This window comes from Zootoca vivipara, chromosome 11 (genome assembly GCF_965207765.1).
Source record: "Zootoca vivipara chromosome 11, rZooViv2.hap1.1, whole genome shotgun sequence".
NCBI classification, from domain to species: domain Eukaryota; kingdom Metazoa; phylum Chordata; class Lepidosauria; order Squamata; family Lacertidae; genus Zootoca; species Zootoca vivipara.
The window spans coordinates 50,719,920-50,731,866 of record NC_142594.1 but is presented as its reverse complement, the minus strand read 5'-3'; the positions used below and the strand labels follow the sequence as shown (position 1 = coordinate 50,731,866).

Sequence of the window (11,947 nt, the reverse complement as noted above, 5' to 3'; positions counted from 1 at the left end):
TTTACAGAGGTTTTTATCTATATATATAAAGGAGAAAGCCACTCTGTGCATGCTCAGAGACACCTTTGCCCAAGTGGCAGCATTTGAAATACTGAGCAAAAATTTGCGAACTTCCGAGCTACAGTTCCTAGTTTGGCAGATGCTTTGCATTCCTACCCAACCCAGCTCAACTCTTCCTCCTTCGCTGCAAAAGGCAACATGAAGCCAAACCCTCCCCTGCTCATCATCTCAGTCCTCCTCCCCAGCAACCAAGTACTGCCAAGGGACAAAGGCGGGAACGAAGCGTGACGGACACCCTAGCAAGCCAATGCTCGGCAAGGTATCCATCCCCACCTCGCCCACTCACCAATCAGCGCCGCCCAGCCCCACAGGGGCGGGGTTCCTTCACGGCTCGTTCGAGACGAGCGAAGACGAAGAATGCGCCTTCCGCCATCTTGGGTGCGGCGCCCATCGCCTCAGCTTCCTTTCCGCACTCGTGGTACAACCGAGAACGCCGGGCGAGAGAACGGGAGTAGGTGGGCACGCTCGTGGAGTATATACATATATTAGAAAAGACCCCACACACAACCCGAAATCATGCCCTTGTTTCATACTATACTGTAAGCTTCTGTCAGCCCGACAACTCAAGCGGACGCCACGCTCAAGATGGCGTCGGCGTCCTCTCCACCTCGTGGGGGAGACGCGCGCCGTGCGGGGTGACGTCACCGCGCGCTTCTGGGCATGGGCAGGTGGGAAGAGCAGGCTAAGTTTGGCCCCTGTTAGGAGGAGGGAAGCGGGAGCAGGAGGCAGGCTGCTGTGCGTGGGAAAACTCAAGGCAGGCTCCAGTCTCCTTCTTCTCCCTCCCCCCTTCTCTCCCCACTTCCCTGCCTTTGGGGGCCAGGCCTGCCAGCCCAGCCTCCCCCTTTTTTTGCCTGCTGCTGTGCTGGGGGAAGCAGCTCTTGGTGCCATGGCTGCTGAAGACTCCAGCTCCCTGCCCTGGTCCATCAACAAGGATGATTACGAGCTGCAGGAGGTGATTGGTGAGTGGGGCCGGGCACTTGGGGGGTGGGAAGGACGAGGAGGCTGGGGGTGCTGCTCCCTCCCCTGCTCTCTCCAGCTAGGCCTGGCGTGGCCAAAATGCAAGGAAGAGCAGGATGGCTCTTTCTTTTTCTTTTTGTAGGGGGGCTGCACTTTTGCACCGTGTGTGTGCGTGCGTGCGTGCCTAGGAGTTGCTCTCCTCCCTCTCCCTCTCTCTCTCTCTGTGTTGGGTCTCCCGTGTGCAGCATATAATCCTGCCTTTCAGCTGGAGGAGAGGAGCACAAGGGGGTGTGCCTCTCCCTGGCATTTTCGCGTGTGCACTTGGGAGTGCGTAGGTCTGGAAAGGGCTGGCCTCTACAGGTCTGTGTCGGTGCATCTGACACTTATTTCTGCTCCGCTCTGAAATCTTGGGCCAAAGGGCCCAGATGGGTGACAGTGACTTTTTTGTGTTGGCAGGGTGGCCTCCCTTGTGAAACGGAGTCCTCTGCCCCTGGGAGCACTGCAAGCACTTCTGAGCCAAGCATTGTGGGCACCTTATATGTAGTACTTGCAGAGTGGAAATTATATCTGTGACGTGTGTGTGTGTGTGTGTGTGTGTGTGTGTGTATATATATATGTTGATGTATATATTGTATGCCATACCTTGACCCCTATCTTAAATGACCTTTTCTGGTTGCAAGTCTTGCCGAGGTCAAAGGGGTTGTGAATAATGCTCTGGATTGCAGCCCAGAAAGAACAAAATTAATGTAGAGAATTGCATGTGTCATGCAACAAAAAGGACAGAGTGGGCATTGTGTGCTTACGGGTGTGTGCAGGTTGTGTATATATGTGGGGGTGTGTGTCCGGCAGCTCCTACGGTAGTGGTGACAGGAAAGCCTCTTTCTTGTAGCTGTGTGGGTGCGTGGTGCTGGGTGGAGGTGCTTTGAAGGTGGGGGCCTTGCATGTGTTGTGCCTGCCGCACGTGTGACCCAGTTCCGGAAAGAATAGTTTTCTGGATGCCTTTTTTTCATTCATCTGGAGGACCGTGTGTGTCTCCCGGGAGCTCATGGTTGGTGTATGTCAGTTGCATTTGGGGAAAGCTTTTGTAGTGGCATTCTTGCTTTTCGAAGTATTGTAGAGCTTGCTGCTTCTTAGCTAGGTGGGAGAGCCATGCTTTCTCATGCGAAGTCGGGGCTAAGGTGTTTGTGCATGTGTGAACATGTGTGCCCTGAGCTGCTTGGCTGTGATAGATGTATGAGATTTTGTGGAATTTGGAGTGTGCTGAAGTGATTACCGTGGACCTGAGAGATCAGTGCTAAAATCTCTACTCAGCCTTGAAGTTCAGTGGCTAACGCTGGGCCAGTCACCATCTCTTAGCCTAACCTACGGTACCTCACAGGGTTGTTGTGATTATAAAAGGGGGAGAGCAGATCCATATATGCCTCCTTGAGTTCCTTGGTGGAAAGCTGGGATATGAACGTAATAAATAAACCTGTGCCTGATTTGGAGGTGAAGGAGCACTTGAGTTGAGTGTTCTCATGCATAATACAATCGTATGCACCCCATTTTGTACACAATTAAAGGACCTGGATCTTATTTTGCAGGCACACAGCTATAGTTTCATGCTACCAGTTCAGTACTCTTACTCCTACATGTGTGTGTTCCTGTACAAAGCTCTACAGATGGTATCTGTTGCCGTTAGTGCCGTGAGCTTTCGCGGGATCTCTGTCTTCTCCAAGGGGAATGGTGTGTTGTGACTTTGTTCTGGGTTGTAGGTCTCTGCAGGCCTGCAGCTACTCTCCCTGTTAATGATGCTTGAGGGATGAGGTGGTTTGAATACCTGTGGTTTGAAAGCTCTGGGTGTGTGGCTGTGCTATCATTTAAGGTTTTTGTAACTGGATCCTTGCTCTCTGCCAAACTTTCTCTTGCTAGAGATGTGGAAATACAGTGTGCACAATAGATTTTTCATTTTTTTATATTTCCTCTTTGCATCTTTAGTTTGCTGTAACAGACGCTCTCGCTCTCGCATTTCAGCGCTCGGAGGTGCATCTGTAAAGCTCAGGGAGAGGTCAAAACTCTTGAGGAGGTGCTAGCTGCTGGAGATTTGGGGGTCTGTTGCATTGTTAAATTCATTGTGGGCTTGCAAAGTAAGCATTTAGTGTTGCTGCAGCCTTGCAAATTCATAATATATTGCTGAAACAGTGTTTGTCACCCTTCATCCTGACACCTACTCTTGTGTGGTGACTCCTCTTCCCCCCCCCTTGGGGTGTGAGTTCATTGGGAGGACATCAGTGTTTGTGACCTTGGAATGGAGAGTTGGTGCCCAAAGCTAAAGGAAGCCTTAGTCCCAAGTCCAATGAAGTTTGCTATGTATTTGTGACACCTCTGTACTTCTCATCAACCATGTCCTCTGGTTTTATCAAAATCAGCATAATATCAGTCTAAAAAAGTGACTGGACACAAAGCAATCTATCTATCTATCTATCTATCTATCTATCTATCTATCTATCTATATCTATATATGTATATATGTATCCTGAAGCCCAGCATGGATTAGTGCCAATGATCTGAAATGTCCCCTCCTCAAAACTATATAATTAAAAGTTATGGGATTTTATTTTTTAAAAAAACCAAATGTTTAGTTGGCACTGGAAAGACCATAACAGACATATCAGATGAGCCTCTCTAGGAAAAATACGGTAATATGCAACTGGGGTGCCAACACTGTAAAAGTCCCTCCTGGTGACCTCTCACCTTGACTCATTAGGATGGGAACCTGGAGAAGCCCCTCTGCTGAAGATCAATTCTTAAGGGCCAGAGAGGGATACCTGACTGGAAGTGATCCAAGCTGGTCACAAGCTGTTGAGGGCTTTAAGGGTGCTTTGAATTGGGCTTGGAAAGCAGGGGTGTGGGTTTTCCAGAAAGCTGTGAATTGTAAAATTCTATGAATTTTTAATCAACATTTTCAGTTTGCATTGGAAAATGCTACAATGCCCACAAGAGTGATCTGATGCAACGTATTTGTTCCACTTGCGTTGTTTCCAAAAGCTGAACTTTTCTGAAACTGCCCTGCTTGCCTAATTTTTTAATTTGCAGTTGGCATCTCTTCTTTGTTACAAACGAACATATAAGATGGAATTTTCCCCGTGAGATTTTTCCGTCCCATATCCCTGACCGGAAGCCAGTGCAGGTCACGGAGCCTGGTGTGATGTGATCATACCTGCCAGCCCCCATTACGATAACCCTGGTGCCCCACACTCTAGGCCTGTTGAAGTTTCCAGACCATTTTCAAAGGCATCTCCATGCATATCGTTGTGTTGCTGTAATAACCCCACTTGGAGGTTACCAGAACCTCATTAACCATTGTAAGGCTATCTCTGCCCAACTAAAGTTGTAGTTAGCCTGTCTGCCAAAACTGATAAAAGTGCCTGTGCTGAATCTAAGAGCACACCCCCAGTTGTCAAACCTCCTCCTTTGGATGGACGGAGCAGAATGCTAACCATTAAATGAGCAGATGAACCACCCACTAGTTCCGCTTCTTGAGATCAACTTGGCAAAGGCTGCACTAACAGGCTCCATTCATTGGCTCCCATTCATTCCATTTCCATGCCAAAGCTGTGGTTCAGAACACCCACTGAGTTACCTGGGTTAGATGAAAAGGAGATATAGAGCTGGGTGTCACCCGCATATTGGTGACACACCAGCCCCCACCCCTCAATGACCTCTCCCAGTGGTTTCATGTAGGTGTTAGATAGCCCGGGGGATAAAACGGAGCCCTGTTGAACTCCATGGCATAATTGAGATAGGTCAGGGCAATAGCCCCCCCGAGTAATAATTCATTGAATCAACCATCCAAGTGAGAGCAGCATCATTGCCATGTAGGGCCTCTAGACCCCAAGCCAGGCAACAAGTAACCAGACAGATACTGTGATTGATGGTATCAAAAGCCATTGAGAGGTCCAAGAGAATCAGCAGGCACTTTGGTGATACTGGGAGATCTCTGGGAAAGATGCAGCAGGGTGAAGTATGGGGATGGTAGCTGATTATAGGGCCAAGAGGAAATAGACAAGGTGATGGCGATGAATGGTGCTGCAAGAGGGTGCATGCAAAAATCCAGTATAATGTGAAGGCAGGATAGATGGGAAGTGAAGACAATGGAAGGCCCACGAGAGCAGTGTGTAGTAAGCACATTAGGCTCGTGAGCATGGGTAGCCAACAGTGCTCTCCAGATATTGTTGGATTGCAACTCTTATGATTCCTGGCCATTGTTGGCTGAGGTTGGTGGGAGCTGGAGTCTTTCAACATCTGAGGAGTATTCTGTTGACTATTCTTGTCCTAGAATGGCTTTCCAGGAAAGGCCAGGCATGGAACCACCCTCATTGAGAGAGTCTTCATCCATGGTAGTGTTGGAGGCCTTTACATTTCTTGGAGGTAGCTTGAGGACAGATTGGGCATGCCAAGCCCACCAATTGGTTTGTTTGGCTATGGTAGCTGCTGTCATGCATCAAACAGGCCAAACCCTACGCCAAAGGATAAATGGACATAAATCTGACATCAGGAACCATAAGACAGAGAAACCAGTAGGAGAACACTTCAATCTCCCAGGACATTCTATACAAGATCTCAAAGCAGCTGTTTTATTACAGAGAAATTTCAGGAACAGACTGGAAAGAGAAGTTTCTGAATTGGAACTCATTACCAAGCTTAAAACCATGGAGCCACCTGGGATGAATAAAGACATCAGATTCTTATCTCATTATGCATGATCAAGCTTTCTTTAGCGCCTCAGCCCTTGCTTCCCCCCCCCCCCAGGACTAATTGCAGTCATCAGCAGTCATTAACAGCCATCTACAGGTTTACCACTCCCATCAGCCCATCACCCATTCCCACCCAACCCCACCACCCTCTGTATATATATATAAGGGTCTGACACTTCTGTTTCAAGTGTATCTGAAGAAGTGTGCATGCACACGAAAGCTCATACCAAAATAAAAACTTAGTTGGTCTTTAAGGTGCTACTGAATGAATTTTTTTATTTAACCCCACACAAGTTAACTGTCCCGTTTTCATCATTCAGAAAAAGCTCCCATGTGCATTGTTGCTGAGCGTTGGGGTGTCAGCTCTGGCAGGCTCTCATAAGCAGACGAGTCACTTAAAGGTCAAACTCCACCACTGAGACCGTTGCTCTGCTATCTGTCTGTCCTGTTCCTCAGGTGATGGTCTGGAGTTTGCATGTGTGTGCCTGCTGTCCAATCCATGCTGTTTATTTTTAGTGGAGGCAGCAGCAGGTGAATAGGGCTGGTGCCCTTTGTCTGGCTTCTCCAGCAATCTCAAGTAACATGACTCATTTAAGAGGTGGGGTGAGGTGGGGGTGGGGGGAGGAAGAGGAAGAGGAAAAAGAACCCATCGGTTCAAATTTTAGAAGAAGGGAAAAGAGCACTTAAATGTTCCTTTTCCAGCAGCTTTCATTCCCAGATCCATGTTGGACAGTTGCACTATGTCTGTGAGTTACGGTAGGTTGAGAAAACTTGTGAGCCAGAGATTCCGTTCTTAAACATGGGCAAGATGCTGCTCTTCTGGAAATTGCTTTTGATCAAATCCTGTCCATATTGTAATAGGGGAGTAGGAGCACAAACCTGCTAAAGAGGTCTGCTTCTGTTTAAGCATAGTTACGGTCTCTGACATGAATGTTGCAAGCTTGCACAGATATCTTCACAGTATGAAAAGGGAGCAAGTCCCCTGGAGCCAATGTCTGATGCAAAGATGCTGAGCTTTATGATGCCATCATTGGTTAGGGAAGGCGTACAATGTGATGCCATGTTCTGCTTCTCCCCTGCCTGCAAGGAGGATCGGATGAAGTGGACCGGGAGGCAGGGAGACCGGGAGACCCTGAGTGAGATTGAATGGCTTGGCTCCTTCAGCTAAGTACTACTGAAGAGGCCTCGGCTGGTGGTAGCTTGCATGTCCCATGTAATATGTAGTTTGGTCGTAAGTTGGGTCCTATTTCCTTTAGTTTTCTTTGATTTTATTCGTGTAGCTGAAGCCATTACAAAACAAGATGCACAAAACAAAGCAAAATGTACTATTACCCAGTTAAAATTGTGATTAAAACTGGGCATTCTGTCAAATAGAAAATTGCTCCACTGAAGAATTTGACTTGTCATCCCCACAAATGTCCCTCCTTAAAAATGCTGCTCTAAAGGCAAAGCAGACTGCCTTTTCAGAAGTGTGTCCCCTAAAAAAAGTTAATCAAGTGCCCCGTTGGTCTTTTAGCTGATAGATTTAAATATTTGGACAAGCCTGCTCTTGTTGTTGTTTAGTCATGTCCGACTCTTCGTGACCCCATGGACCAGAGCACGCCAGGCACCCCTGTCTTCCACTGCCTCCCGCAGTTTGGTCAGACTCATGTTGGTAGCTTCGAGAACACTGTCCAACCATCTCGTCCTCTGCCGTCCCCTTCTCCTTGTGCCCTCCATATTTCCCAACATCAGGGTCTTTTCCAGGGAGTCTTCTCTTCTCATGAGGTGGCCAAAGTATTGGAGCCTCAGCTTCATGATCTGTCCTTCCAGTGAGCACTCAGGGCTGATTTCCTTAAGAATGGATAGGTTTGATCTTCTTGCAGTCCATGGGACTCTCAAGAGTCTCCTCCAGCACCATAATTCAAAAGCATCAATTCTTCGGCGATCAGCCTTCTTTATGGTCCAGCTCTCACTTCCATACATGACTACTGGGAAAACCATAGCTTTAACTATACGGACCTTTGTAGGCAAGGTGATGAAGCCTGCTCTTAGGTCCTTGTAAATGGGTCAGACAAATAAGTAGCTAGGTAAATTTTCAGGCATATTCCCCCCCCCTGCCCCCACGAACATGCTCTGTCCCCATACAGAATCCAGCGAAGTGCATAGGTTGGAATCGCAGAGATGTAGAAACATTTCTCCATTTAAACATTTGCCATGTTGGTTACATAGTGGGGATAAGGAGTCTGAATCGGGACTGATTATTTTGATGTGTCTTTGCCGTTTTTTATGTAATGAAGGTTAATGAAATAATTAGTAGGGGGAGAATCATATTAATTTATTTCTCCTGTAGACTATCTCCCTTGCAACTGGCTGCTGGTATTCAAAGATTGGTTCAGGATTTTGGACTGCGTGTTAAAACACATGTTGACAACTGGACGAGAAGAATGGGCTTGTTCTTATTTTTGTCCTTCTTTCCTTCTCCCCCTCCCCTCTTGACCCTCAAATTCCTGAAAGCACTGAAATACTCAACCATTGCAAGCTGTGACTAAAAGCTCTGCAAAGAACTTGTGTAATTCATAGGAGGAAAGGGGAGAGGTCATGCATGAGATAGGTGAGATAGGGCAGGAAAAATTCCCAGGTCTTTTTCATGGAAAAAAAATTCATTTTGTAAATTTGTTAGCAACAATGAATGGATGCTAATTGAAAATATTACACAAGCCTGGCAGTTCCAAATGGTTTTGCTTTGTTTAATAAATGCAAGTACGGTGGTACCTCTACTTACGAATAACTCTACTTACGAATGTTTCTACTTACGAATGGAGCTCCATCCGCCATCTTGGATGCGGTTTAGATAGGATTTTTTCTACTTACAAAATTTTAGATAGGGTTGCTTCAACTTACGAATTTTTTCTCCCAATGCAGTCCTATGGGATTCTACTTACAATTTTTTTCGACTTACGAATGTGCATTCGGAACGCATTAAATTCGTAAGTAGAGGTACCACTGTACAAAATAACCTGGCTGAATTGGATAACACTCTAAGGCAAGTGGTTCTCAAAGGGTGTGGCAGGAGACAGTGTTAGAAACTCAGATTTTTTGTTTTCCAATGTATTTCTTATCAATAAAAAACTCAGTGTGGCAGAAGCAATCTTTTGTTCTGTATCTCAGAGAAAATGGCTTGAGAACCACAGTTCTAGAAATTACCAGTTTTGCCATTGAGAATTTTCTAGGAAACCCACAATCCTGGGTGTTCTGTTTCTTTTCCCCTCCATTGTCTTTGTGTTATGCTCAGTTATAGGGGGAAGAAAACCACTTTCACTCTACCCACTCACAACTTCCTGCCCCTTTCCATCCTTGTCCTGCAGCTTGTATATCTAACTGCCAATAGTTGGGGGGGGACTCTTTGAGTTGACTCGTAATCTGGTGAACTGGGTTCGCTTCCCCATTCCCCCACATGCAGCTGCTGGGTGACCTTGGGCTAGTCACACTTCTCTGAAGTCTCTCAGCCTCACTCACCTCACAGAGTGTTTGTTGTGGGGGAGGAAGGGAAAGGAAAATGTTAGCCGCTTTGAGACTCCTTCGGGTAGTGATAAAGCGGGATATCAAGTCCAAACTCTTCTCCTTCTTCATATTGGAGTTCTTTGTGAAAGGCCTGAAACCTTGCACCAGTATGCGAATGGCGAATCGGCCACCTTTAAGTTGGCAAACAGCTAATGCTGCTGTTCCAAATCACATTGATACAAAACACTATTAACCTCCCCCTTTTTTTGGTTAAAAAAACACTTCCTCATGCTGTTTCTTTGCCTGAAAACCACCCACGAAAATCTCTTGAGTTACTCTAGTGGGCATTGTGCCATCCTGCCACCGCTGTTTGCTGAATGCTTTAGAGAGAGAGAGAGAGAGAGAGAGAGGAAATCCCCTTGTGAAATGTCCTTGCTTTATCTAGGGCCCAAAAGAGGGGAAAAAATCTATTACTCAGCACGGTCTGATTCATTCCATTTACAAGGTACGCATTATATCTGTGTCATGATCTGGGATTAGCCTGGAGTGACTAACAGCTGCAGCTTCTCTGTGGACTTAGATCGGAGATCCTCTGCATGTGGAGACAGCAGCTGTTGGTGGAGGCAAAGATCACAGCCTGGGTTGGGTCTATTCCTTTCCCTGTATGGTTTAGTGCAGGAGGTCAGCAAACCTTTTCAGCAGGGGGCCGGTACACTGTCCCTCAGACCTTGTGGGGGGGCCGGACTATATTTTTTTGCGGGGGGGGGGAGGAGAGGAACGAATTCCTATGCCCCACAAATAACCCAGAGATGCATTTTAAATAAAAGGGCACATTCTACTCATGTAAAAACACGCTGATTCCCGGGCCGTCCGTGGGCCGAATTGAGAAGGCCATTGGGCTGGATCTGGCCCCCGGGTCTTAGTTTGCCTACCCATGGTTTAGTGAATGCATTTGGGCAGTGTGCAACACACACACACACGTCAGTGAGTGCAGAATGCAATATTGGGCTCAAAAGATTTTTTTTTTTTTACTGTTGTCAAGGTGGAAGCATACATGATTTTGTTCAGCCAGTGTTAGAAACTCAAATATATAAGTTAGGCGCCAAATGGCTCCTTAAAGCAAGGTTGCAGTTGCCAAAACGGAATGTCTAGTTGCCATTTTGGACAAGGTAGCTCTGAAGTCTTATTTTTCAAATTGTGCGCTGACTGTGATCGGTGATCAGTTTAACATCTGGCTAGTTAAGAGGACAACTTTGAGAACTTCAAGAACTTTGAGAACTTCAAGAGGAAAAGTCACTTGATCCAGGGACAGTCTGCATATATATTTGCCTATTGTGACCTGCTTTTCTTAATGGTGACACAGACCATAACGTAAGAATATTCTTCACAATATATTGGATAATATGAGCAGGCCAGTGGGGTAAGTGGAGACAAGCTACAACAATTATCTATAACATTGTTCACTGCTCCTGCTCAAGCTTCACAGAAAAAGCATTTTGATCCCTAAAATTCATTCCACGTGTTCAGATACAATATAGCTGATAGAATTTTGCAGGATGTGATATTAGTGTGTGAAAACAGTCAAGATCCAATGATTGCCAGGCACGTACCGCCAGATGGCAGAGATGTCAAGTTGTAAGTGGCCGATAGCCCTTTGGGGTAGATTAGGTTCATTGGCCTAAGGTCACCCAATGAATCTTCGCAGTTGAGGTAGGATTCGAATCTTGATCTCCCCATAGTACTACTTTCATGATAACAAACTGAGCACGGACAGTGTCTGATACAGGGAGAAAATAATTTTGACTTTCTTAGGTCAGGTGCCTTCAGAACCGCTTACCGTATATTCCGGCGTATAAGACGACTGGGCGTATAAGATGACCCCCAACTTTTCCAGTTAAAATATAGAGTTTGGGATATACTCGCCATATAAGAAATACGACCCGGCATATAAGACAACCCCCGACTTTTGAGAAGATTTTCCTGGGTTAAAAAGTAGTCTTATACGCAGGAATATAAAGTAACCCTTTACTGAATGGCCTGGCTGTTGCACTTGAGTAGCAGCACGGAGTGATACCAACTTTGACGACTTTAGAAAGTTATTGTTTGTGCAGATCAAAGACCTGAATTTTTAACTTCCTTAAAAACAATAGCAGCAAGAACTTGTTAAAATTCTGCAAGTTTCCTTGACCTTTGCAAAGAAATAGCTAGGCAGAAATGCACAAAATAATTGGAAGTGTAGAACACATTATAATAAATTTGCAGAATTTAAGTTTACATCACAGGTAGCAGAATTATTACTTTGCTTTGGCACTTGAAACTTGTAAGCACAGCTCTGGATATGCAACACTGCATTTTAGTTGTGTTCAGATTTCTCCTTTGTGGTGAAGTCAGGGCTGCTTTGCTTTAAGGTTTCCAGAATCGGGGCTGAATGAAGCATTGCAAGGGAAGGAAGCAGGGTTCCTGAGCTGCTCTGGTGCAAGCCAGAATAGCCAGACCAGCTGTAGCCTGAGGCGGAACTGTCTTGCCTGTGAGTGGAGCTGGGAGGGACCTTTTTAGCTAGTGCACCACCTCAACCTTATTGATGCTTTGCCTATGGAGTGCCTTGCAGTCCGAAGGATGCCAGTTGCTGGAGCAGCAGAGACTTTTCACGCTTTAGCCCCAAGAAAATTGCAAGGATTTTATGATCTGGCATTCTTTTGTTTGCTTTCTTG

At 46.2% G+C, this 11,947-nt stretch overlaps 1 protein-coding gene across 2 annotated transcripts in view; it reads left to right on the top strand.

Moving 5' to 3' along the window:
- Window positions 1–757: 757 nt before the first annotated feature.
- Window positions 758–11,947, top strand: part of OXSR1 (oxidative stress responsive kinase 1) — a 90,145-nt gene continuing 78,955 nt past the window's right edge. For both annotated transcript variants that reach the window (XM_060280927.2, XM_035128996.3), the window contains exon 1: window positions 758–1,019. Coding sequence is in view for 1 of the 2 variants with exons in the window: in XM_035128996.3 (XP_034984887.3) it covers window positions 947–1,019 (73 nt within the window). In the remaining variant the exon portion in view is untranslated. The remainder of the gene's footprint in view (window positions 1,020–11,947) is intronic.